We start from the raw sequence: 24,202 nt of genomic DNA on the forward strand, positions 1-24,202 counted from the left end.
AAGGAGCCATGGCGGCGACGGCGCGGCCCGGCGAGCGGCAGCGGCGAGTGCAGGAGTTGAGCGCGGCGTTGCGGGGCCGCCTGGGGCCCTACGAGCGGCTGCTGAGCGCCGCGCAGGCCGCGCTGGTGTGGGAGCGGCCGGGCCGCAGCGCGCTGTGCTGGGCGGCGGCGCACGGCCTGTTCTGGTGAGCGGTGGCGGGCGGCGCGGGGCCGGCGGTGGGACTGCGGGGGTCGCGCTGGGCCGCCCGGTGCTCCGCCTGGGGCTCCTCCGTGTCTGGCGGCGCCCGCCAGGGGAGGTTCCCGGCAGGGAGTCGCTGCGGTGAAGCGGCGCGGGGCTCAGAACGCCTCTCGGGTTTGGGGGATGCGGGCTCCCGGAAGGACGGTTCGGTTCGCACCGCCCGCAGCTGGGGCGCTTCGTGGTTGGGATGGGGGCTGACCTGCGGGCCGGCGAGTTCGGGTTGGTTTGTCAGCACGCGGGAGGGCGCCTGGAAGCGCTGCTGCCTGCTGGAGCTTTATCCCTCTTGGCGCATTTCCCTCCTAATCCTAAAGCGTAAAACCGCTCGGCAGAAACAGAACTGTTGCGTGAACGGTGGGATGGGGTGGCAGGGGACGTGCAGGCTGCGAGTTCCAGCTGCTGAGCGAGCACAGCTCCGTGCGGCAGTCCGCAGTGCTGTGAGATAAGCTGCTTGCCGAGGGCAGGCTGGCTGCTGGCTGATAAGCAGCTGCTTGCTTTTCTCTGTCTGTAGCCATCAGCGAGTTCTGCAGTAGGTTTGTGGAACCCTTTTCACTTATGTCACAGATCTTGCTGGTCACTTATTTGCTTATTTCTTCACCATAGGTTCTTTGCCCTGACTTCTCTTCGGTTGGTATTCCTGGTTGCATTTACTCTTATAGTAGTAGTGTGTCTAGATCAGTGGAAGAACAAAATCTGGCCTGAAGTTGGAGGTAAGTTGCAACGTTTAAGTTACTATGTGAAAATTAAGCACTATTTTCAGATCTAGAGTTACAGAGCATGCAGCATTTGGAGTTCAGCAGGCAGAACCCAGGACTTTTCTTGTTATTTGTGAGTCTAGAAGCATGCACAGGAGTATTGAGGGCATGTTCTTCCTGGAGTCACTCTGGAAAATCCTGACCCATACAAATAATAGCACTTTCTCACATCTGCGATGCTAGCGTTTGCCTCGTAATCTTCTGAGGTCTCCCTTGTGTTTTACTTGGTAGAAACTTGTGATCTCTCAATGCATAACGAAAAAGTCTCCTTGGCTATAGCATTTGTTTGTAGGATGCTGTAGGAGGCTCAAGGAGGCAACAAGGAAGCTCTCTTGCAGTCTTGTACTGTAACACGTATATGTTTAAAATGTGTTATAGAGCGATTCATCTCTTTCGTAACAGATAATGTCTTCTGTCAGATGTCTCCCAGCTCATTAAAGCTTTACTTAAATCCCCAGAGCCAAGCATTCTTATGGCAAATGCCTTGCAACTAACATAGTGTCTGTTCTTAATATTTTAGTGACAAGACCTGACGAATTAGACAATGAGAGGTAGGAAGCTAATTGAATTCTCTGCTATTTGGTACTTTGCTGTGATGCTGTGTGATAATTAGCTGCATGTGCTTGTAATGTTGGCTTCTTTAAGGGGGGCATAAAGGAGAGAAGGCAACTGCTTAGTGGAGGGAGAGTGGAGCCCTGGACTCTGTCATTCTGCTGTGACAGGTTTTTGACTTGCCCAAACCATTAATCTTTGCCTTTACACTGGCATACAACAATGCTTGCTTGAGCACTGTAAAACTTCTGCTCTCTATCCCCTTCCACCCCTAAGGGAGAGGTGCTGTCTTAAAAACAGTTCCTTTTGTATGGGTCTCCAGTAGCAGGAAAACACCTTGCTGTTTTACTATTTTTTATAAATAAATGTATCTTCTGAGCCTGGGTACGGAATGTTTAAGAGGCAAGCCCCAGGCATCGTTAGTGCATAGTTATGATCTGACTGCAGTTTGAACAGTGGGTTGTGGAACACCGGGGCGTTCTCTCACTAATAACACCCTCCTGTCTCTGGGCACGCCTTTCTGCCTGCTTGTGCTGCTGAGCCACACTGGGTGCTCAACGCCTGTTTAAATCGCTCCAGCTGCTGCCACGTGACTTCCTTGTTGGGTTGTTTGTTTGTTTTGGCTTGTTTGTTTTTTATATTTGCAAGAGGCCCAAATACAAAAGGAATTGCTGTTCTTAAGTTTCAAGTGCTTGTGTCTAGCAGTTAAGAAACACCAGTAGAACTTAGCAAACACACGAGGCTGCTTGGAAACCTCATGTTGAATTCTTGGGAGTTGCATTTGACCAAATAGATGTAGAGGAAGTAAAAGGGTTAACTTGATTTGCTTCTGTGCTGCCCTTTCCCTCCAATAGCATGAAAACTCCTCTGAGACAGTAGACTGAATGATTCAAATTGCTGTTCCTTAGCTGCTACGGGGGAATTGAGATGCCTGCAGAAATGGGGTGTAGAAATGCTGCTTTTGGCAAGGTGGTGTTTTGAAAGGCAGACTGACCTGCATCTCTAGAGCTTGGCAGCTAGGGGGACAAGAGAAGGAAATGCTGAGACAAGTTCACAGCAAGTGACTTCTACGCTGAAGTCAGTGCAGTAATATTTGTTTCTGAATGTTTACCTTTCCTGCAGCTGGGGATACGTCCACCCTCGGCTGCTTGGAGTGCCAGAACTGTGTCACCATTTGGCTGAAGGATGGGTGTCATGGACCAACTTCTTAAGTAATCTCTTTGTTTTCAAGAGGCAAAGCCCTGGCAAGGTGAGATTTATAGACTTTAGTAAATTAGTTGGTGTCCAATCTGCTGACTGCTGGCATCCCTTTGTGATGGTATTCAGCACTGACTGAGTGTGTTCCAAGCATGGGAGATTACTACAGAAAGTTTCCCAGAAAGACATGACTATTAAGTGTTGGAGAGAGATAGAAAGCACAAGCAGAATAATCAGATTATGGAGGAAGGAGGAGAAAACAAGTATTAACAAATACTGGCATGTTGATTGTAGTAGTGAAGTGGAAGCGTAGTCCCACCTTCTGTAGGTTTCTAGCTTTTCAAGTGTCTGTCAGATGTATCTCCCTCACTGGATTTTGACAGTTTGAGACAGGTGTGTCCAGATTTGTTTGTTTTGAGACTTATGCACAAAGGAACCTGCAGCTGTGCTTGTATTCTTCACCTTGAAAGACTTCTGTCTTCTTCAGCCTCTTCTTTGCTTTTAGCATATCTGCTTTGGAGGCTCCTTATGTTCTGAAGCAAGAGGCTTTTGTATGCTGCCTGTTGCTCTGAAACAGATGCTTCCTGTATCTGGTCTAATCCTAGAATGGGGTGGCTGAATGCTAGGAAGGCTTTGCTGTTGTTAAGAGTTAGAACTTTACATAGAATTCTGCGGAGAGCAAGATGGTCAAGAAGTGAGTAATTCCATCGCTTAACCTTGGAAACTCACCGTCTCCCATGTCTTCAGTTTTGCCTTCTAGTATGTGGAGTCTTTACTTTCCTGGCTGTTCTGGGCCGGTATATCCCTGGACTCCTGCTCTCATACTTGCTGTGTAAGTAGAAGAACCCTGTGCCAAATGCAGACCTTAAAATGAAAAGGGGTAGAGATATACAGGACCTGAATGTCTGAGGGATAGTGCTTTCTGCTCCCGAGGAAAACCTGTGTAAGTGGCTTTGAATTTAAAATAATACATTCTGGCCTAGAATATGTTGATTCTTGACCAGGACTCTAAGGTCTCTGGTTCAGACAGAACATGTTTGAGTGCTTGTTAGCTACAAATCTGAGCACTGAAGAGTTGGTCTCTCTGTTTTCTTGAACTGGCAGAGGTGATTGCACCCATCCTAACCGCCTTCTGCAGCGCTACCTTCAGCGCTCAGATCTTGTATTCTGTACACATGTGACACTGACTCACAAATTGGGTAAGATATTTGCCAAGTAGCGTGTGCAGTTTCTAATCAACGTTCCCTCTTCTCTCAGTGCTCTTCGTCCTGCTGTGGCCTCTTGCTGTGTACCACAGGCTGGGGCACCGCATGTACATGAAGCTGGAGCCAGCTCTGCAGAGGCTGGATTTCAGTGTGCGAGGCTACATGATATCAAAGCAGCGGGAAAAGCAACGTAAGTTACCATAGTGTGTTTCTAACGCGTCAGGTGCTGGTGTTTGATACCTGGAGGAACGTGCAACTAAAGCCCCTCCTCTCGGAGTGGGGGCGTAGTGCTGCACGGCTCGAAAGGCAGCCATTCCAGCGCCTTCGGCAAATACTTGCAGCGGCTTTGGCAGGGAAGCAAGGCAGCCCTGCACAGGAATCTGCCAGGTAGCGAGCGCTGGGTGTAAGCTGTTCATAGTGCTGGACTGTGCCTTTTCTCAGCTGCCAGAACTGTTTGTTCTGCACTAATGAGTCCTTCCTCCTTTTTCAATGTAAGGTTGCTGCAAAACATTTCGGCAAAATAACTGCAGCAGCCCAAGTCAGAAACGATCATATTGCTGTGTTGATAAACAGAGCATGCTGTGTTACGTCCCAGTCTGCCAATTCTGTGTTTTCTGCACAAACGGACCTCTGTCCAAACTGCAGTAATAAGCTTTGCCTCTGTTTCTGGCAGTACGTCGCCGATCCATTAATCAGGAGGGTACGGATGATGGGAGTGACAGTGAAGAGGAGCTTGCTGCTTTCTGTCCCAAGGTAATGAAGTGACTGTGAAACAGAAAAGCTCAGCTAACAAGAACAAACTGTCTGCATTGTGTAGTCGTGCAGTGCTCAGCGCTGTATCCAGTATGTTGCAGCTGCCTTGGGATGGAAAATTAGATGAAGATATTCTTTTTTTAGTGAAGTCTTTATGATTCTGTCTTGTTCAAGTATGTGACACTTTGTACTGGTGAAGTCTGAAATGTCTTCCCCTCCAAACCTCTACCTCCAATCCTGCTCCTCTAGACATGGAGAGATCAGGTAGAACTTCCAGGTGCTCAGCTGCAAGCTTCAGCTTATTGTTACTTCCAAGCTGGCTATTGAGGATAATGGGCATGGAGATGAGCAGTTCTGTTTGTACCAACTACAGCCTCTTAGGTTAGAGAGTGAAGCATTAATGAGCTGCAGATACCAGTGTCCCTTGAGGACTGGGCTTACCTGGGAGCCAGTGGATTGCGTGTTTTATCTTGAGGCATAGGAGTGAGATTTCCAGTATTTGACGTTTTCTATTGTATCTTCTTTTTCAAAGCTGGATGACTCTGTGGTTGCCAAGGAACTAACCATCTCTGACTCAGAACATTCAGATGCTGAGGTATCATACACTGAAAATGGGATGTTTAACCTTTCAAGGGGTCAGACTCCCCTGACAGAGGGATCAGAAGGTGAGTGAAAATGGTCAGCTTCTCAAAGATATGAAATACTGAGCAGGTATCAGTGTGATGGGTTGCAGGGAAATGCGTGTTCCCTTCAGATCTCAAGGATAGGCTGATTAATCTCTGTCTTGCTGGCCAGGATGAGATGAAACAACCTGCTGTTTTTTTTCAGTACAGCTTCCTTTGTAATTTGTGTGGTATTTTAGTAGAGGAATGATGGTTGTTCTTCAAAGGCAGGTCCAGCTCTGCCAGTCTGCAGAGATCTGTTGCAGCATAGGCTTTGTCACTACGACCACTCTGTCCCTCTGGTCATGGCATTATACTATAGATGTAGCCAGCTCTTCCATTCTAAGACCTTTCTGCACCCTCTGCTTATCTGTTGAATGAGCGAGAGGATGGTTTCCCCTGACCAGTGTCTTGTTCAGCATCTGCATTCCTTGAGAGTGAGCTGGGAGGTAAGCAAGCATCCAGAATCGCTATGTGAGGGAAGGATCAAGGCATCTTGATCTTCTGTGAAATGAAAGGAGGCAGGCAGGCTGTCTTGGTGAGGTAGTGGCCCAGCTTTTGCATGCTGTGCTGCCCTTGCCTGCAGGGTGTTTGGTGTGTGCTGTGTGTTTAACGTGTTCCTTCTTCTCTTCTAGACCTGGATGGTCACAGTGACCCAGAAGAATCTTTTGCTAGGGATCTCCCTGACTTCCCTTCCATAAACCCAGAAGCAACTGGCCTAGACGATGAAGATGACACCAGCATTGGAATCCCAAGTCTGGCTTACCACCCACAACTAACAGAAGATGTACATCTCCCTTATTACCAGGAAGAAGCTGGTGTACTGCCATCTGTACAGAATCTTACCAACAACATAGCTGGGTTTGTCACCAGAGGGATGATACAACTTGCACTGTCGGGAGCCACTCAGCCGGGCTCCTCACACAGTGACAATCCCCACAGAGATGCAAAGACTTACCTTAGGACGGCCAGCTTGGACTTGGACACAGATGCAGAAGGGGATGACTTTGAACTTCTGGATCAGTCTGAGCTGAACCAGCTGGATCCTGCTGGCTCACGGGGCCAATAAGCAATCACATCATTTCCCTTCTGGTTTTCTGTTGTGCATAATGGAGGGGAATCCTGGAAGGAAGAAGCATTGCACATTTACCTAGATTGTCTCTTGTGTGAGTATGAGTGATAACACTACCAGTCCTGCCTGAGACGTCAACTGACCTGTGACTCTGTAGCTTCGCTTGGATTTTTAAAATGAACTATGTTGGTAATTCAGAGGGAAAAGGCACTGATGTGATTGATCCACAATCACTCATGCGTTGCCCTGCCAGGATGCTGCTTGCTCCAAACTTCCTCACCTATGGCAATTAGTCTGGTGTCTGCAGCTCTAAAGACCACTAATCAGACTGACAGCATCACTGAGAACAATCTTGAAGCCAATCTTCTTGGGGCTGTTACGTGATAAGGTGAATGGGATTGGTTTCCCCTCAGACTTAATGTCTAGGACTTAATGCTGTTCTGTCTTTAAGACAATCATTCCCTCTTCCTAAAACATACACAGAAACCCAATTCTTCTCTCCCAGCAATATTCAGCTGTGGGTAGAAATGAACACCTCTCCTGTTGTGAATGTGATGGTGTACAGCCACAAATGTTTGTGACTTATTGGCCACTCATCTCCAGTTAAAACTTTCTAGTGATGCTATTTTGTAAGAAACTTAATGGCAATAAGACATCTACTGTGAAGACTAGAATCCTGCAAAGAACATCTACACGTGGCAGCTGTACTTGTCTTGCTTTCTGAAAATAATGGACTAACAATTTACTAAAAACTTCCTGTGTTATTCCAGAACACGTTCAGCATGGACAGTAGCAATACGTTTCCCTTGACACTGCCTCCGAGAGAACTACTAGGGAGAGATTTTCTGGAGGATGGAAGGAGCAGACTTGGCCTGCCTGGCCAGTTTTGTTCTGGGCTTCCAGGACATCCTGCTGTTTCACAGCTTTGTATAGTTGAGAGCCTACCAGCAGGAGTTGAATGGAGGACAGCAGCTCAAGTCACAAGTGACTGAAGAACTACTTCTTGTGGTCACTTAAACCAGCAACTCATAGGGGAGAGACATTCTTGAAGCTGGAGTGTGCAAGCCTTCCAGCCCTTTCTAAGTCATTGAGCTTTCCCATTGCTTTTTCTAAGCCATAAAAACAGATACAGATCACTTACCTCTTCAGGGAAACTCCCATCTATGTGCTTTTTTTTTGGTCTGAATCTGCTTAGCTGAAGGTGTTGGCCATGCAGTGTGTGGACTGTCTTGAGGTAAGGAAGCAGGTGATTTTTTCAGCTATGACTGAGGCTTTATTTTATACAAGCATAAATCTGCATTTGGGCCTTGCAAGACCAAGCTGTCGTCTGAGAAAATGTCAGCCTACTTTGCAGTGTGAAGTAAAAAGCCTGTCACAACCCCCTAGCAGAGCTGAGTGAGACAGAAGATGTGCTCAGCGCTCACTTGTGGAATTAAAGTTTCTTGTTTCGTTTTCGGATTCTTCTTTCATTTTGTGGTAATTGAGTTCTGTGGGACGGCCTCTCACTCCCTCTGTCCCTCTCGTGTCTCCCCGGCTTCCGGGGGAGGGTTGCCCCATCTCAATCTCCTCTGCTTCTTTTTCTTTGCCCCAGAGGCTCTTACGGGAACCAAGCTGGGATGTGGGGAGGTGCCTCTGTGCAAAAATGGCGGCGTTGGGGAAATGTTCTGGGAGCAGCGGATGGGCCGCCGGCAGAGCGCAGGCGCAGGGCTCTCGGTTCGAGTTCAGAGGCCAGCACAACACACGTGGTTCTCTTCGCTGGTTTACTTAATTCCCAACTCCGCCTTTTAAAGCTGTCCCGTATCGTGCGAGTTAACGTTAAAGCGTCTGCCGAGGAGCGGCCTTCCATCAGTCTCCACAGCGCCGAACGACACTGGAACTGCAGGAGCGCTGCCGCCGGAGGCGGCGCGAAACGTGACCACTGCGGGCGGGTCGGGACAGGAAGCCCCGCTCTTTCGCCGTGCGTCGCACCGGAAGTGCGTCACACCGCCTGAGCGTGGCGCGGGAAGAAGATGAGCAAAGGGCGCGAAGGCCCCGCGGCGGGCAGCGGTGAGGGGCGGGGCGGGACGGGACCGGACCGGACCTGAGCGGGCACGGTGACAGCGGCCGTGTCGCACAGGGGCCACCGCTGTCCTGCTGCGCTACCTGCGGGAGCAGAACCGGCCGTACAGCGCTCAGGACGTCTTCGGGAACCTGCAGCGGGAGCACGGGCTGGGCAAAGCGGTGAGCGGGCCAGGCGAGGCGCGGCGGAGCCGGGGAGAGCGGGGCTGGTGGCGCGGGGCTGACGGCGCGCTCGCTCAGGCCGTGGTGAAGGCGCTGGAGCAGCTGGCGCAGCAGGGCCGCGTCCGTGAGAAGGCCTACGGCAAGCAGAAGGTGTACTTCGCCGACCAGGTGAGCCCCGGGCCCGGCCGAGCCCCGCTGCCCTCGGCTCCGCTGAGCGCCCTCCCTCCCGCCTCCAGGAGCAGCTCCCGGCCGCCGGCGATGCGGAGCTCCGCGTGCTGGACGCGGAGATCGCCGCGAGGTCCGCCGAGGTGCAGGCGCTGCTGCAGGGCTGCCGGCAGCTGGAGGCAGGTGAGCGCGGCCCCCGCCCTGCCGCACCGGCACCGCCCGCGGCGGCTGCGCCGTGGTTGCCGGCCGTCCCGGTGATCGCCGCTGCCCTCCAGAGTTGAAGGACCTGAGCGGCGCTATGACCACCGCGGACATGGCCCGTGAAGTTGAGGAGCTGAGGAAGGACTGCGCCAGTTACACAGAGAGACTGGAGAGGATCAAGTCTGCTACCAACCGAGTAACGCCAGAAGAAAAAGAGAAGGTAAAGAGCTGGGGGGGTTGGGAGGAATGTACAGCGCAGTCCACATTGAGGCTGCTCATAGCAAATGCTTGGCTGCTTTACCTGGCCTGGCTGACCCCAGGATGGAAGCAGACTGCTTTAGTCCTGGGCTTTTCCCACGTGGGTCCTGCAGAGCCCATGTCTGAATTGTGGTGGGGAGCACACTCTACGGCAGCTTCAATAGCCTCAGCTGTCCTTTCCTTGCAAATCTCTGGCCAGTTGTTAGGCACTATCAACTCAATTTCTTCCTGTTTCTGGTGGGCCATTTCAGAAAGCAGTTCATGTTCCAGCCAAGGAATCAGTTCTGCTGCCTGAAAACACTCTGACTGTAGCTGGGGTGTGTGATGTCCTTGAATTCAGATGTTTCCTGGCTTTGAGCTTACAGAGGCTCGATGTATGGCTGCTGAGTTGTTCTCACTTTGCCTTGCCTTTGGCAGGTCTGCAGCGAGCAGAAACTGTACTGCAAGGAGTGGCGGAGGAGGAAGCGGATGGTAATGGTTTCCCCATTGAACGTGGGGTGGGCAGAAGTGTCAGTGGCCACGGTGATGGTGGAGCAGGCACAATCTGCGGATTATCTTGGGGAGCTTTATCCAGGCTATGGGACAGCATTTTCTTGAAGTTTCCACAATCAGTAACTTTTAAGTGGAGCTCTGTACTGAGTGCCACCACAAGAACCGCTGGGGCTAGATGCACTGAGATCCTCTTTTAAAGGCCACATTGCTGTAATGTGTAAATATGAGATGTTCTTGATTATTTTATTTGTTCTTGAGGAAGCAAAACAAGTTCTTGCATCCCTGTGCAGGGGATAATGTGGGAACAGTTGTGTGGGCTCCCCGTATGGGAGGCAACATCCCACAGCTGTGGCAGAAAGCTCAGCATCACTCCTGCAAATCTCATCTAACTTCCCTGCCAGGCAACCGAGCTGCTCGACGCCATCCTGGAGGGATACCCCAAGAGCAAGAAGCAGTTCTTTGTAAGCCCCATCCCTCTGTCTGTGTACCAGCGCGGCTCAGCGTGCTGTGCCAGAGGGCAGCTGTCTGCTACAGGAGCACTTTGTCCTTGCACAGGAGGAGGTCGGAATAGAAACCGACGAGGACCACAACGTCACACTCCCAGCAGCTGTGTGAGGTGCAGATGGCTGGCTTTCCTTTACAGAGAGCACGCTGCAGTGGAACTGATGATTAAGCTGTTGTTGGGTTTTAGATTTGTTTTCTTCTGTAGTTTTTTTCAGGGCTTGCGCTTGTCCTACATCCTTGATATAGTTCTGTTTAAAAATGCTTTGCCCTTGGAAGGGTAGTTAGAGCAACTGACTCAGCAGTGGACCCGCTCCCTTTCTCATGTACCGAGGGAACGTTGTTTTCTTACCTTTCAGTGCTATAGGCTGTTTTGGGTGGGTGTTTTCACCAGGCAGTGGCTGGGAGGGTTTAAGAGCACTGGGTTAGAGATGTGGTGTTCTGGTAAGAGCAGGAAGCAGGTGCCTCAGAGAGGTGAAGCAAGTAGTTAGCAGTATGGCCACTATTTCTGCAATTCACACGTGGAGGGGACTGCTGCCCACGGCCTGCACCGAATCGTACGCAGGACCGATTCATTGAACACCCTGCTTCTGTTTCAGATGTGCTCTGCTGTGGCATCTTCTGTGTTGAGAAGGCAGCAGGGCTGGCCTTGGATGTGGTTCAGGCACAGCAGCCCTGGCTGGTGGGGAAGGCGAGAGCCAGGAGATGTGCTGTGCTGTGCTGGTAACGTGAGCTGCAGCTGCAGCGGTGGCTGGGCTGCTGTGCGCTGCGGGTCCATCTCCTGCCTGATCCCATTAAAGTCTCCACGTACACAGCAATGGAAATAAAAGCACAAAAGCCCTTAAAACGTTCAGCAAAAATTATTTATTTTTCACAATAGAAAAATATGTCACTTTCACACATGAGGTCTGTAAAAATCCACATCTTCCTCACAAGGCAAGAGGTTGCATCTAAGGGAAATTAAGCCGTGCCACGTGGCTGTTGACTTGTCTGTCCCTCCACAACAGAATCATTTCCATCACAGGGCAACACCTATCAGCAACATGTCTGCCCCTGTGTGCACCATCACTTCTGTGCAACACCACAGGGTTTGACTCCTCTTGGGCTGCTATTGTATTATACTCAAAAGGTCACAAGGCTTGAAAAATAATTTTGTATGGAAAAAAAAAAGAAAAGAAAAGAAAATTAACCCCACCAAAATGCTTTTCTTCATTTAATAGCTTAAACAATCTCAAGCTGCAGCATCCAAATCAAGCAACCCGGAGCTGAGAAATTTAGCATTACCTCATCTACAGTGGAAAAACTGGAAAATAAATAGTTGCTACTGGTGGAGTGGTAGCAAGAACGTGATTAGAGAACAAACCCTGCTGTGTGTATCAGTGCCACGGAGGATGATGCTGTCCAATGCACTCATTGTGCTTGTTTAGTTGAATCACGCTGACAGCAGCAGCGTGTGGCAAGTCAGACACTGCAGAACTGGCACTGATAATACTTCACAATGATTTCAGTGATTATAAAATAAAATCAAAGCTGGTTACATGTCTATAAATATATACACTCACGTAAAATTATGGTGCTAAGGAACAGCAGTGAGAACTCAGTAGTGCTGTGCTGCAGCTACTAAACTACTTTTCTGTTCAGTGTGGCCACAAAACAACCCGGAAAAAGACGAGGCCAGGGCAACTCAGCACTCAGCAGCACAAGCAGGAAAGGACTGCAAAAAAAGCTCACTCCCTTTTCCCGTTCAGGGGTGTTAAAGTTAGAACTGAAGAGGTCAGGACAGCACAGCCCCACTGCACTCCTTCCAGCACGAGGAGAACTCGCTGCTGCCCCACATCTCCCTGGCAGTGACATGCTCACCCTTCCCTCGGTTCTCCTGGGCTTTCTCCAAACCATCTAGAAGTTAAAAGCAGCCTCTTGCTTTTCTAAGAACTGTTTCAGAGGGAGGTACTGGAAGCCTGCAGTTGCAGGAGAACCCTATTCCTAATCTGCATTAGCAGAGACCAACAGCTTTTGGTCTCTCTTTCTTATTTCTCCCTGCTCCCAGGGTCAAAAGGGTTTGTATCAGGTCTGAGGTTACAGACCAGATCTGTTTCACCAGCTGAGCAGCAGCACTGGAGTCAGTGGCACAGGCAAACCCAACTGCAACACACCTGCCTGAGCTAAAGACTCCGGCAAGTTTAAAGACCTGTATTCAGTACACACTTTTTTCTTTCCCTTTGCTAAATCCTTAGCAGTATTTGGTGATGTTGACTGTGACAGTACCCGTGAAGCAGAGATGCTTGCACAGCCTTGTTTTGGTTTTGTAGTGACAATAAATAATCGGAGAAGCTTTGAGGACAACCACAAGGGAGATGGCCCAGCCTCTCCTGGAACCTGCCACCCAGTCCAAGGTGCTCCAGTGAGCGAATGCTCAGTACAGCTGACTCTTCACCTGGTGCAGGACCCCGATGACGATGTCCCGTAGAGTCTGGGGCAGAGAGGAGACAGTCAGTCGTCCAGGGGAGGAAAAGTCCTTCCCAGGCTCAATGCTACAGCTAGCACACCTGGTGCCAATGCCCACAGAACGTGAATGGGAAATGATCACCTGTCTATGTTGTCAGGCTGCAGGGCTCCACGCAGCCACAGCACAACAAGGACCTGGCCTTGCCCATACAACTCCCTTCTAACAAAGCCTTCTTAATTCCCTCCAAACTTCTAGGTGTCTTGGGGAACAAGGACCGTCTTTCTAAGCTCTGTTTTTCACTGTCTGGCTTTCACTACCAAACCAGTTCAGCAAGCAGCTGGGGATGAGAGGGACTCGAGTTCCCATGCCCCAGTCTAGTGTCAGCCACACAGGAGAAAGGAAAGTTGCCCCAGGAGAAAGGAAAATTGCACATGGGCCTGCACTCCAGCTGTGCACAGCACCCTTTGCCCTTGCCTCAACCCACCCGTGTTTGCTGTACTCACGTGGGGCTTACAGTGCTCCTCAATCCAGCTGAAGACACATGCTGAGAGCTCCTGAAAACTCGTGACTGAGATGGAGGCATTAAAGGACTCAAAGAGGGAATCCATAATGCCTTGGAAAACATTGAATTTCACCTGGTCAGAGACCTGGTCCTTCCCCTCACTTGGGTTGTCCTGGTGAGCTTTCACAATCTGCTCGTAGTTCCTGAAACAAAACAAGAGCTGGGTTCAGTGCTGCCGTGAAGCCTCGTACTCCCCAGCGCCTGAGCAACAACTGGACACTGAAAACAGCTTCAGAAATGGAGAGCAGAACGAGTCTGCAGAAGATCCTGCAAGTAAAATAAATGCTGGGAAGCATGACAGTGAAAGCAGATTCATTTTCAAACCTGAAACCATCTCCATACTTTACCAACTGATCTGAGTCAGACCTCCTAACAGAGAAGAAACGACAACAGCAGAGTGGTACAGCTTTGGTACGACCCCAGGAGCCAGACTGCCTGCAAAGCACTGAGCCCAGACCATGGGGAAAAACAGCAGGAAGAAGAGTGCAGCAACCAAATAGCTTCTTGCTTACACTTTCATTATCTTCAAGGCCATCACATCTTTCCTGAGAGTAGAAACTTCCTCTTCTTGCTTCTTCTTTTCCTTGTGCAGGAACTGAATATAATCAATGGCTGAACACAAAAATACAGAGTAAGAAGCTGCGAGCACACGGATGCCCCTCTGATCTCCTCAAGGAGGGCTCCCTGAGGCAGTCACATAGAATCCCTGTGTTGAGGTGTTTGGGGGCTTGAGAGAAAGCCCTCCCACCTCCCTGCACTCAGACTCACTTTTCTGGAGAATGATGGCCTTGCTCAGCTTCTGGGAGCCGATGGAGAAGTCCTGCTGCTGGCAGGTGGGCACGATGGCCTGCAGGTCGTCATAGCCTTTCTACAGGGGGCAGAGCCACGGCTCAGGGACACGGGGCGCCACACGGGGCAGCGGTTCCACGGAAGTATGCGGTACGGACCCACATCCCAGCTCCCACCACAGCCAAAAGCGGCTCCCGGCTCACATGCGGCTGAGGGGAGCGGATCCGGCACGAAACAAAAGGGAAAAGGCGTAAAAGGAGCAGCGCGGTGCCTCTGAGGTACCTTGATGGCATCGCGCCTCTTCTGCTCCGCCTGCGTGTGCGCCCGGCGGCGCTGGTCCTTGTAGGACTCCTTGTAGTGCTCCTGGGTGTAATCGCTGTCCTCGTCGTCTGCGGAGAGAACCGCGAGTGAGCGCCGGGCCGGGCCCGCCCCGAGGGCCCCGCGTGTCTTTGCGGGAGCCCTGCAGCCTCAGCCGCCCCGCTCGCATTTCGGAGCGCCGCCGCCCCGGCCCCGTACCGGTGTTGGGCACGGAGGAGGCGCTGGTGGAACCGATGCTGTTGGCGCGGGACACGACGCTGCCCTTCCGCGCGCTGTCCATGAAGAGCGCTGCGGGGAGAGAGAGCTCAGAGGAGCGGCTCAGAGGAGCGGCCCCGGGATCCGCCCCGCCGCACCTACCCGGCTCCGGGCCATTGTCCCCGTACGCAGCGTCCACCTGCGGGCGGAGGGCGGCGGTCAGCGGACGGAGCGGCGCTCCGGGCCTCCGCCCCCCGCGGGCCGCCCGCTGCCCCCGCCTACAACCCCTCGCCCTCGGCCCGCCGCTGCCCGCCCCGCCTTCACCTTCCCCCACGCTTCCTCCGCCGCGGCGCCGGGCGGCTCCGCCATCTTCCCCCCGCCCCGGTCACGTGAGCACCGCGGGGGCCGCCGGGAAACGCAGTCCTCCCGACCGCCAGGAGGCGCCCCGCACGCCTGCGGGCAGCGCTGCGGCGAGACGGGACACAAAGAGCCACGGACACCGAGAGAGAGGAAGCGCGCTTTAACCGCCTCTCGGCCGCGGGCTCACGGTGCGCGGAACCGTGCGCGCCGCTCGGCGGGTCGGGCTCAGCTCTCGGAGCAGCGGCGTTTCCGGTCCGTTCCGGCGCAGCGGGCAGCGCTCCCAGCCCCGTGGGGTTGGGACTCACCGGACTTACGCCCGGTGCCAGGACGCGGCCGCCGCTCTTCCCCCATCCCGGCGGCGCTCAGTTGGCGGGCGGCTCCGCGGGCGCGCGGCTCAGGCGCTGCTGCAGGAGCTCCCACGCCTTCTCCACCTGCCGACGAAACGCCATCAGCAGCGCCGCACGCGGAGCTCGGCGCCGTCCGTCCCTTCCTGCTGCGTTTCCGACCGGCAGCAGCCCCGCCGCCGAGCTCCCGTCTCTCCGCTCCCGTGCCGTCGGAAGCGGCCCGCGGCTCACCTGCCTGCGGGTGACCTCCGGCTCCCAGAGCGTGCACAGCACCACCTGCGCCTGCTGCACCCTCTGGCTGTCGCTCATCTGACTCCGCAGCCGGCTGCGGGCAGCCTCCTCGCTCAGCCCGTCCCTCCTAACGATGCGCTTCACGGCCTGCGGGGACCACGAGGGGACACACGGGGCTCACGGGGACGGCCGTGCGGCCAGAGGCAGCCAGCGGGCTTCACTCACCTCCTCCTCAGGGATGATGGCCACCCACACCTCGTGCACCATCTCCTGCCAGTCGGCCTCCAGCAGCACGGCGGCATCCAGCACGACCACAGCCTTTCCTACGGAACGAAGCTGTTCCTCGTCACCTGGCAACTCCAGGGCAGCACGGGCGCTCCTGGGGGCCGGTGCGGCCACTCGCGGTCATGCCGTCCTGAACGCTGGCAGCGAACAGACCCCATAGAACCTCACATGGGAGGGGCAGCGCTGCCCGATGCGGGATTCCCATTGAGCTCCCAGCAAAGAAAATGATTCTGCACACACCATGCTCACTAAGGGGCACTGAACCAAAAAATAGAAAGAAGGCAATGCCCGCTCCAGTTCAGAACAGGAAGTCTGAGTTACAAATGCACTCAGGGGAGTGAAAATCTCTAGTAAAGAGCAGCTGTGAGCTGGAAGATACTCCATGTGCTACCCAAAGCAGCAGCTGCCCCAGAGCAGCATAGCACCGTGCACCCAGCACCCACTGTGCTCCTCACAGCCACCCCTTACCTTGAGCTCTCGCCTCTCCGATCCGCTCCCTGACCATCCGCGCGATCTCCGGCCACACGATGCCTGTGAGGCTCTTCAGCCGCTCCTGCAAAGGAACCACAGTGGTGTCAGGGGTCCTCCCAGAGGTCCTGGGGGTCCACAAGGGACAAGCTTGGAGGGGGCTACAGCTAGGGAAGCAACAGGAGCTGCTGCCTGGACTGTGCATTCTGCATGGCTGCTGATTTGCTGTATGCCACTGCAGCAGGAATGTGGCACCAGCTCAAAGGGCTGAAAATCAAAGCCCCAGCACAGAGTTCCCTGCTCAGGAGGTTAAATATTGACATTCCCTCTGCTCCTCATACCTGGTTTCCAAATACTTTTGCCCCGAGGGCCTTCCTGTTAATTGTTCCATCTTTGTTCAAGATCTCTGTAAGACAGAGGGAGATGGTTCGGGAGCAGAAAAAAATCCAACTCACACCTCCACAGCACCTCCCGGCTCACCCGGCCCTACCTGCCCCAAATGCAGCCACCACCTGCCCATGGGCCTGGCTGCCAGGCAGGTATGCGGCGTGGCCCAGCGCATCGGCATCGATGAGGAATGCTCCCATCTGCCCCAGGCGTTGGGCGATGGAGGTCTTTCCGCTCCCGCTGCCCCCGGTCAGACCGATGATGTAGGGGCGGGGGGGGAGCGTGGGGCTGTCCTGGGGAAGGAAGGGTCAGACGGGCGCTGGTCCTGCAGCTCCCAGCCCCCAGCAGCTCCCCCTACCCGTGGGGGCCGAAGCAACGTGCCGAGCAGCCGCTGTCGCAGGCTAGAGGAGCTGATCTTCTCCTCCTCATTGTGGCCGTGGTAAGGGTCCTCCATCAGCTCGATCTCGAAGAGTTCCAACGCAGCGAGGCCCTGCCGGGAGGGGACACCACTGAGCCCCCTAAACGAAACTTTGGAGCCCAGAGATCTCAGCCCCTCCAGTTACATTCTCGATCCTCTTCTTGTTCACGGCCTCCCCGCCCCTGCGCGTCTCCTCGCTGACAATGATGCAGCGCAGCTCCGGGTCCGTGACTGCAGGGCCGTAGGGGTCGCCCAGAGGCACAATGTCATACAGCACTGAGGGCTTCACATCTGCCAGGAACTCACGCAGTTTGGCCGCCCGCAGTTCGTAGGGCTCGATCAGCTCCCGCAGGACCTTGTCTGCAACAGCGTGCAGTGATGAACAGTGAGAGCGGCAGAGCAAATGGTTCTACGGTAGGAACCCTCCAGTGGTGCCCCACCACCACCACCATCCTGCCCACAGGGCCCCACAGGTCTGCAGGGAAGGACAGCAGCTGTGGGGTCTGGGCTGTCCCCATAATCAGTGCCCGCCGCCGATGCTGACCCACATCCCCTCCCACCGGCAGTGCCCGAGCACTCTGAGCCACCCGGATGCTTTCCCAGACCCCAGCCCGGGGGAGGCCCTCAGCCCCCACTGCGTCTCACAGCGCTGTACCCGTCTACACCACCATCACCGCAGGCATTGCCCGCTCCCCACCGCGCCTGCCCCGGCCCCCCTTCTCCCGGCACTCACGGCGCAGCAGTTCCCCGTCGGCCACCCCGACCAGCAGCCGCCGCCGTGCCAGCAGGCAGCAGGCGCTGAGCAGCAGCCGGTGGGCGCCGTGCAGCCGATCGAAGGTGCCGCCGACCGCCACGTCGGGATACGCGGGCAGCTCCGCGCCGGAGCCGTTGGGCAGCGCCTCGGGGCCGTCGGAGCCGCTCAGCAGCAGCGCGGGCAGCCCGGGCGGGCAGCCGTAGGCGGCGGCGGCCAACTCCCGCAGCGCCACCCGCACCGGCTCCGCGTCGCCCGCTCCACCGTCGGCCAGCAGCACGCGGGGCGGCCGCGCTAGGCGGTGTCCGTGGCCCAGCAAAACCCGCACGTCCAACCCCCGGTGCGCCGCCGCCGCCGCGTAGAGCGCGGCCAAAGCGCGGAGCAGAGCGGCGGCGGGCGGGGGGGCGGCGGGGCGCGGCGCGGGGCCGTCCAGGCGCAGCCCCGGCTGCAGGTGCACGTAGAGCGGCCCCGTCACCACCCCCGCCGCCTCCGCCAGCGCCGCCGCCGCCCGCCGCGGTAACGCGCCCAGCGGGGCCGTTAGCACCAACAGCCCCGACGGGAACGGCGCCATGGCCCCGCCGGAAGATCGCACCGACCCCGAACGCGTCACGGCGCCTCCCACCGCCCCGCCCCCGTCGCGCTGCTCAGGGCTTTGTAGTCGGGAGCGACGTGGCCGCCGTGGAGGCGGGCCGGGATTGTGGGGCCCCGGGTCCGGGAGCGCTCATTCGACAGCTCCGATGCCACCCCCCCCGGTCCCGGTGCCGTCCCCCGTGCCCGATCCCCGCCCTTCAGCAAGAGGCCGGACCGCAGCCGCGGGCACGAGGCTTTATTGCCGGGGCCATCCCGGGGCCGCGCTCACGGTTGCTCCTCGGCGGCTTCACCGGGGCCGAAGACGAAGTCGTGCATGGCCCGCACATAGTCAGCGCCGTCGGGGCCGCCTGGCCTCAGCCGCGCCAGCGGGGCCGGGAGCCGCGCGGTGATGCAGCGCAGCGGCGGTCGCGGGGCGGCGATGGCCTCCAGGAACACCTGCACCGCGGCGCCGCTCAGCTCAGCGCCCGCTGTGCGCCCCACAGCCCCACCCGGCGCCCACCCCGCGGACCTGCAGGACCTCGTCCACCTCCTGGGCGGCGTCGAGGAACAGCTGCGCGCAGTGCTGCAGGTAGCGGCGGTACAGCTGCTGCGTCTCAGCGTCCAGCGCCCGCAGCTCGTGGCCCTCGGGGTCGGCGCGCCGCGCGTTGTCCATGAAGGCGGTGTGCACCGGGCCGCACTCCACCAGCGTCATGCTACGGGAAAGCAGCGCCCCTGAACTCACAGCCCATCACGGGTCCCACACCTCACCCCACGGCGCTCACTGGATGTTGAAGGGCCGCAGAACGATGGCCAGGCTCTCGCACAGCCCCTCCAGCGCGAACTTGCTGGCGCAGTACACGGCATTGAAGGGCACCCCTGGGGCGGAGCGGCAGCTGAGAGCTGCGTCTCTCCCCCTGCAGCCCCGCGGGCGGCCCCATGCCCACCTTGCAGCCCCCCGACACTGCTGGACACGAGGATGCGCCCGCTGCGGCGGCGCTTCATGGCGGGCAGGAAGGCCTGAATGGTGCGTGCGGTGCCGAAGACGTTCACCTCGAACACTGCTCTCATGGCCTGCTCCGAGCACATCTCCAGGGGGGCCATCAAACCCACCCCTGCATTGCACACTGTGGGGTACGGTGCTGGTGAGCAGGTGTCCCATTACCCCAGCACTGTTTGCATACAGGGACGTGGGAACCCAGCCCCAATCCTCTCTGTGCCCCAGCACACCCATCCCCAGGGCTGCAGTGCCATCCAGGCCCATCCCCATATTGGCTTCCCCGCTCCCGGCTGTGCCCTGGGGAAGGTGCCGTACCCAACACGTCCGGGTGCTGCCCCTGCATGCAGCGCACAGCCGCAGCCAGCGAGTGCGGGTCGGTGACGTCCAGCTGCAGCAGCTCCAGCGTGTCGGGGCAGCGGCCCCCCAGACGCTCCAGCAGCTGCTCACCCTTGGCCAGGTCACGCATAGTGGCAAACACTGTGGAGAGAGCGCAGCCGTGCTGTGCCACGCAGTGCTGGGACCCGCACCCACGGCATCATCCCTTTACCTTTGAACCTGCGGGAATCGTCGGCCGCCAAGCGCACTGCCAGCCCCAGCCCGATGCCCGAGGAGCAGCCGGTGATCAGCACTGTGCTCTTCTCCATGGGCACCGCGGTTCTCTCCACAGCTGACAGTGCTGGACGTGGGGCCGCGTGGTTTTTAAAGGCTGGGCTGCCCCCCCCCCACCCGCCGTGTTGTGTCTGCCCGCTTATCTCAAGGCCCTCCACCTGCAGCTGAGGCGATAAGGACCCCGCGCTGCTGCCACAATCCCCTCAGCCCTGCACCAGCCTGGGACGGCCCCGAGCTGCCCCACATCCTGTGGTACTTTTTCCCTGCACACCACCCACATTCCCTCTGTGTGGGTCATGAGCTGCTTCCTTCAGCTCATTAGAAACAAACTGCGTGCTGGAGGGCAGCAGAGACAGACACAGGAGCCCAACGGTATCAAGCACCCAGGGCTTTAATAGCCCCTCGTGCTGACTGCCAGTAATGGGAAGAAAAGGCAGAGAAAAGCCCGCCACGGGGAGCCTGGCAGAATCTCTTTCAATACAAAGGCACTGTGTGTAACTGGGGCTGCCCTTGGAGCACCACAGTCCTCCCAAGGCTGCCCCGGGGACCCATATTTTGCTGCTCCACCCTCACCAGCTCCTGCCTGGGCACCACCCAGCTTCCAGTGGGGCAGCAGAGCCCCACTCCTGCGCCTCCATGCTCTGTGGGCAGCCCAGCACGGGGCAGGCTGGGTGCTGGCAGGATCAAGCAGGTCTCTGGGCTGCAGCAGCCCCTGGGGCAATTCCCATCCTCTGGGATGCAGGCCGCTCCCGCTGGTGCTCAGCTCCTTCATTCTGGCGCTGGTCACAGGGGTGCAGCACTCAGGTGTGGGGGCTCTGCCCTCCTCCTGGGGGGGCTTTGAGTGGCACAACCCCACATCAGGGGGGCCCGTCCCAGCCACGCTGTGTGGCACTGGGATAGTACTTGAGGAAGATCTTCCTGGCAATCTCCAGTGTGTCACCGACAGGCATCGCAGGGTAGCGCTTCTCATTGTAGACGAAGCCCCTCTCCACTTGGAAGACAGCCTGGTTGAACTGCTCCTGGTGGAAGGGGCTGCCTGTGTTCAGGCTCTCTACCAGCAGAGAGACAAAGAGGGTCCAGCGCACCCCATAATAATCCAGCACCAGCCCCGCCAGCTGCTTGTTGGCGTAGTCCAGGATGTTCCCGCTGGGCCCCCACAGCGTCACCTGGTTGCGGGCGTTGTGCTCGTACTGCTCAGCCTCACGCTCACTGGTGGCGACGGCGCGGGCGGATTGCAGCATTCGGCCCAGCAGGAAGAGGCGCTGGGAGCCCAGCAGCGCGTCCAGCTCGGGCAGCAGATCGTACAGCAGAACCCCGCCGGCCGCCAGCAGCTCAGGCAGCGCGCGGCGCTGGAAGGCGTCTCGGATGCGCTGGTAGTAATCGCCCACCAGCTGCTGCACCGCCTGCCGCGTCACGTCAGCCAGGTCGTAGCGGAAGGCCGGGCTGGAGCCCAGCGCGGTGCCGGCGCTCAGCAGCAGCCTCCACGCCTCGAAGACGTCGCTGGCGTTGTACCAGAGCTGCGTGTCCATGTGCAGGGACGGGCGGCGCACCAGTGGGCTGCGGTTGTGGTTGATGCAGGCGCCGGTGCAGTTGTAGACGCTGCGCAGCAGCAGCTGCCATGCGGCACTGGCGGCAGCATTGGGGGCCCCGTAGCGGCGCTGGGCGTAGCGGGACACCCACACAGGGAGGTTAAGGGGCTCGTGGCGCCAGCCCAGCTCGTTCATCAGCTCGTACACCATGTCGTTCTGCTCGATGCCCTCGGGCACCAGCCCTGTGCCCACCATGGTGGAGTTGGGGAAGCGCCGTGCCACAAAAGGGCCGCGATTGATGGCATCCACAGCACCAAAGAGGCCGTGGTTGCCGCCAAAGTTGTGCAGCATGCACCAGATGAAGGGTTGCCCATAGAAGGACTCGGTCCACTCGTAGACAGGTTTGGACTCAGCGAAGAGGTCGAGGACGATCATGCGGCCCAGGGGCACAGCACGCAGCACCGCCTGCACCTGCGGCGGCTGCCAGAAGGCCGGCTGGTGCTGGAAGAGCCACCCCTGCATCAGCCACTGCGCCTCGGGATCCGCTGCAGGCAGAGAGCAAAGTGAGCACGGCAGCCACAGTCCCAATGGCAGCTGTGGTGGGGCCTCAAGCGCGCACAGCACGGCCTCGCAGCGACCCACCTCCCGTCATGGCCCTGAAGACGGCGTTGGTGATGCCCGCCAGGTATGCGGGGTCAGAGGACAGCGGGCTCATCTCGTTGAAGGTGTCTGCGCTGTACATGTGATCAGTGCCAAATTCCTTGATGAGCTCCTTCAGGAAGAGTGTCCCAATCACCTGGAACATGGGCTCCTCAGGGGACAGCAGGTAGGCACAGGACAGCGTGCAGTCAAAGTGGCTCCAGTTCCCGAGGCGCGTGGCGTTGATGCGCGGGAAGACCCTGAGTGGGGACGGGATGGGAATGGGCAGTGGGACGAGGCCAGGGGGCCTCATGGAGGGATGCAGGCAGGGCCCTGCAGGGCGCAGGGCTGCGACTCAGAGCAGCCACCCTCAGTCCCACTTACCGCAGAACCCCCGGTGGCACGTGGCCCGCGAAGGCCGGCAGCACCGTGGTCATCCCCAGCGAACGCATCCGCTCCACGATCCTGTACTGAGGGGGAGAGAGCAGGGAGAGGAGCCCCGCGCCCCGAACGGGGCCGGGAAACGCCAGGGCGGGGCGTCCCGTCCCCCCATACCTGCAGATACAGCTGCTGGAGGTGCCACGCACGCGGCAGCGGCCCGGCCCAGCCGTGCAGGTTCCCCATACGGTTCCACGCCAGGAACGCCGGCCCCGTGAAGTGGGCGTCGATCTCACTCTGGTTCAGCCCCAGCGTGCGGTAAACCTGCACGGCCTCGGGTCAGCCCCGCGCCGCCCGCCGCGCCCCGCCCGCCCCGCGCGGCACCCACCCGCTGCCACAGCGCCTCCTGCCCGGCGAAGGCGGGCGCCGCGTTGATGCCGCTCAGCGCCATCCAGTCGATCTCGCGCTCCCAGCGCTCCCAGTCCCACCAGGCGTACGAGTAGCTCTGGGCGCAGACGTTCTGGTAGTAGCGGTACCTGAGGGCGGCGGGACGCTGAGGGCTGGGAGCGCTTCGTGCCGCGCTGACGGGGGGCGCGAGATGCCCGCACCGGGACACGGACGGGCGGGAGGGAGGAAGCCCGGAGCCCAGAACCGGGGGGGCCGGGGGGTCGGAGTGCCGGTGGAGCGGCCCCGGCCCCCGCGGTTCATCGCAGCTTCGGGGTGCCCCGCCGGTACCTGTTGGGGGTGGCGGCGCGGATCTCAGTCTGCAACCGCGGCAGAGGGTCGGGCAGGCGAAGCTGAGCCGCAGACCACGAGAGATGGCAGCCGCAGAAGTCCCGCAGGTACCGGTAGAGGCCGGCGGCGGCCGCCACGCCGCTGGAGCCCGTCACGGCCACGGCCACGGCGCCGCCGGGCGGGGAGCGCAGCCGGTACGCGTCAGGCCCGCCCGCCGCCAACGCCGAGTCCACCGACAGCGCCACGGCGGCGGCCCTGGAGCCCAGCAGGCGCCGCGCCAGCGCCCGCACCGCCGCCTCCTGCCGCGCGTCCCCCACCGGTCCCCGCAGCTCGGGGGGCAACGGAGCCAGCGCCGCCGCCAGCACCGCCGCCATCGCCGCCACCCGCAGTGGTACCGCCATGGCCGCGCCGCTTGCTTCGGGCCGTGCCGAGCTCCGCCAATCCGCGCCGCCGGCGAAAGGGGTCGGGACCACTGAGAGCCAATCAGCGACAGGAGGCGGGAGGGAGACCGGGGTGGGGCAGAGCGGAGGCGGGGCCATGGAGATGGGCGGGGCCATGGGCGTGGGCGGGGCGTGGTGACCCTCTCCCTCCCGGCCGGAAGGGGGCGCTGTCAGTCCGCGCCCCGCGGCGCTGCAGGAAACGGGGAGGAAAAAGCAGCGCCTGGGAGCGGGAGGGACCCCGCACCGCCCGGAACCCCGCACCTCTGGTAACAGGCCGGAGGAACGGCCGCAGGACCCCCAGCTCCTGTCCGATCCCTGGGAGCAAAAAGAGACCGCAGCCTGCAGTGCAGCGCCTTTAATGCACGGCGACTTACATTAACGCATACAGTGATCCCCAGTCACGCGGCGGGTCTCGTTCTGCAGCCCGCACCGCCCCGCACCCCGTCGCTGCTCCCGCACATGGCGGCGGCGCTCCGCACGCACA

General features: G+C 57.9%; 6 protein-coding genes across 7 annotated transcripts; 2 read left to right on the top strand and 4 right to left on the bottom strand.

The window, feature by feature from the left end:
* The first annotated feature begins 8 nt into the window (after positions 1-8).
* RETREG3 (reticulophagy regulator family member 3) lies at positions 9-7,696 on the top strand. The gene is made up of 9 exons (XM_042836567.1): positions 9-184; positions 838-944; positions 1,510-1,540; positions 2,664-2,790; positions 3,486-3,570; positions 3,996-4,133; positions 4,617-4,696; positions 5,229-5,361; positions 5,994-7,696. The coding sequence occupies exons 1-9, from the start codon at positions 9-11 to the stop codon at positions 6,425-6,427; spliced, it is 1,311 nt and encodes a 436-aa protein (XP_042692501.1). The 3' UTR covers positions 6,428-7,696.
* Positions 7,697-8,406: 710 nt separating this feature from the next.
* LOC122170009 (PSMC3 interacting protein) lies at positions 8,407-11,551 on the top strand. Of its 2 annotated transcripts, XM_042836579.1 has the most exons (9): positions 8,407-8,476; positions 8,547-8,650; positions 8,729-8,818; positions 8,887-8,998; positions 9,091-9,236; positions 9,692-9,745; positions 10,168-10,227; positions 10,322-10,382; positions 10,867-11,551. In XM_042836579.1, exons 1-8 carry the CDS (start codon positions 8,440-8,442, stop codon positions 10,379-10,381), a joined length of 663 nt encoding a protein of 220 aa, XP_042692513.1. In that variant the 5' UTR covers positions 8,407-8,439; the 3' UTR covers position 10,382; positions 10,867-11,551. The 2 variants fall into 2 exon arrangements, with proteins under 2 accessions (XP_042692513.1, XP_042692510.1); XM_042836576.1 differs by having other exon boundaries at positions 10,322-11,550.
* MLX (MAX dimerization protein MLX) lies at positions 11,113-14,960 on the bottom strand. The gene is made up of 8 exons (XM_042836575.1): positions 14,902-14,960; positions 14,740-14,776; positions 14,581-14,670; positions 14,347-14,453; positions 14,044-14,143; positions 13,788-13,887; positions 13,217-13,418; positions 11,113-12,737 (listed from the first exon to the last, which is right to left on the bottom strand). The coding sequence occupies exons 1-8, from the start codon at positions 14,944-14,946 to the stop codon at positions 12,681-12,683; spliced, it is 738 nt and encodes a 245-aa protein (XP_042692509.1). The 5' UTR covers positions 14,947-14,960; the 3' UTR covers positions 11,113-12,680.
* A 175-nt stretch (positions 14,961-15,135) lies between these two features.
* Positions 15,136-18,392, bottom strand: COASY (Coenzyme A synthase). The gene is made up of 9 exons (XM_042836568.1): positions 17,804-18,392; positions 17,216-17,430; positions 17,011-17,142; positions 16,756-16,945; positions 16,607-16,671; positions 16,266-16,350; positions 15,738-15,835; positions 15,513-15,659; positions 15,136-15,368 (listed from the first exon to the last, which is right to left on the bottom strand). Exons 1-9 carry the CDS (start codon positions 18,390-18,392, stop codon positions 15,300-15,302), a joined length of 1,590 nt encoding a protein of 529 aa, XP_042692502.1. The 3' UTR covers positions 15,136-15,299.
* A 284-nt stretch (positions 18,393-18,676) lies between these two features.
* HSD17B1 (hydroxysteroid 17-beta dehydrogenase 1) lies at positions 18,677-20,091 on the bottom strand. The gene is made up of 6 exons (XM_042836613.1): positions 19,936-20,091; positions 19,704-19,865; positions 19,336-19,515; positions 19,174-19,267; positions 18,921-19,104; positions 18,677-18,847 (listed from the first exon to the last, which is right to left on the bottom strand). Exons 1-6 carry the CDS (start codon positions 20,030-20,032, stop codon positions 18,677-18,679), a joined length of 888 nt encoding a protein of 295 aa, XP_042692547.1. The 5' UTR covers positions 20,033-20,091.
* Positions 20,092-20,372: 281 nt separating this feature from the next.
* Positions 20,373-23,679, bottom strand: NAGLU (N-acetyl-alpha-glucosaminidase). The gene is made up of 6 exons (XM_042836612.1): positions 23,279-23,679; positions 22,932-23,079; positions 22,721-22,867; positions 22,550-22,635; positions 22,169-22,425; positions 20,373-22,071 (listed from the first exon to the last, which is right to left on the bottom strand). Exons 1-6 carry the CDS (start codon positions 23,677-23,679, stop codon positions 20,855-20,857), a joined length of 2,256 nt encoding a protein of 751 aa, XP_042692546.1. The 3' UTR covers positions 20,373-20,854.
* Between the last annotated feature and the right edge of the window lie 523 nt (positions 23,680-24,202).

Source organism: Centrocercus urophasianus, unplaced genomic scaffold (genome assembly GCF_019232065.1).
Source record: "Centrocercus urophasianus isolate 14NV4802_14NV808 unplaced genomic scaffold, USGS_Curo_1.0 seq_62, whole genome shotgun sequence".
NCBI lineage: Eukaryota > Metazoa > Chordata > Aves > Galliformes > Phasianidae > Centrocercus > Centrocercus urophasianus.

Bases quoted from the DNA above. Each gene is read 5' to 3' on its own strand.
- RETREG3 (XM_042836567.1), top strand. From the start codon at position 9: ATGGCGGCGACGGCGCGGCCCGGCGAGCGGCAGCGGCGAGTGCAGGAG. The intron at 185-837 runs GTGAGCGGTGGC...TCTTCACCATAG, and splicing joins GCGGCGCACGGCCTGTTCTG to GTTCTTTGCCCTGACTTCTC. The intron at 945-1,509 runs GTAAGTTGCAAC...TTAATATTTTAG, and splicing joins AATCTGGCCTGAAGTTGGAG to TGACAAGACCTGACGAATTA.
- LOC122170009 (XM_042836579.1), top strand. From the start codon at position 8,440: ATGAGCAAAGGGCGCGAAGGCCCCGCGGCGGGCAGCG. The intron at 8,651-8,728 runs GTGAGCGGGCCA...GCGCTCGCTCAG, and splicing joins AGCACGGGCTGGGCAAAGCG to GCCGTGGTGAAGGCGCTGGA. The intron at 8,819-8,886 runs GTGAGCCCCGGG...TCCCGCCTCCAG, and splicing joins AGGTGTACTTCGCCGACCAG to GAGCAGCTCCCGGCCGCCGG.
- MLX (XM_042836575.1), bottom strand. From the start codon at position 14,946: ATGGCGGAGCCGCCCGGCGCCGCGGCGGAGGAAGCGTGGGGGAAG. The intron at 14,777-14,901 runs GTGAAGGCGGGG...CTCCGCCCGCAG, and splicing joins CGGAGGAAGCGTGGGGGAAG to GTGGACGCTGCGTACGGGGA. The intron at 14,144-14,346 runs GTACCTCAGAGG...TGCCCCCTGTAG, and splicing joins AGAGGCGCGATGCCATCAAG to AAAGGCTATGACGACCTGCA.
- HSD17B1 (XM_042836613.1), bottom strand. From the start codon at position 20,032: ATGGAGAAGAGCACAGTGCTGATCACCGGCTGCTCCTCGGGCATCGGG. The intron at 19,866-19,935 runs GTAAAGGGATGA...CTCTCTCCACAG, and splicing joins CGATTCCCGCAGGTTCAAAG to TGTTTGCCACTATGCGTGAC. The intron at 19,516-19,703 runs GTACGGCACCTT...CGTACCCCACAG, and splicing joins GCAGCACCCGGACGTGTTGG to TGTGCAATGCAGGGGTGGGT.
- NAGLU (XM_042836612.1), bottom strand. From the start codon at position 23,679: ATGGCGGTACCACTGCGGGTGGCGGCGATGGCGGCGGTGCTGGCGGCG. The intron at 22,868-22,931 runs GTGGGTGCCGCG...GAGGCCGTGCAG, and splicing joins AGGAGGCGCTGTGGCAGCGG to GTTTACCGCACGCTGGGGCT. The intron at 22,072-22,168 runs GTGGGTCGCTGC...CTCTGCCTGCAG, and splicing joins CTTCAGGGCCATGACGGGAG to CGGATCCCGAGGCGCAGTGG.
- COASY (XM_042836568.1), bottom strand. From the start codon at position 18,392: ATGGCGCCGTTCCCGTCGGGGCTGTTGGTGCTAACGGCCCCGCTGGGC. The intron at 16,351-16,606 runs GTATGAGGAGCA...GTTCCTTTGCAG, and splicing joins CAAAAGTATTTGGAAACCAG to GAGCGGCTGAAGAGCCTCAC. The intron at 15,836-16,265 runs GTAAGGGGTGGC...TTCGTTCCGTAG, and splicing joins CGGAGAGGCGAGAGCTCAAG to GAAAGGCTGTGGTCGTGCTG.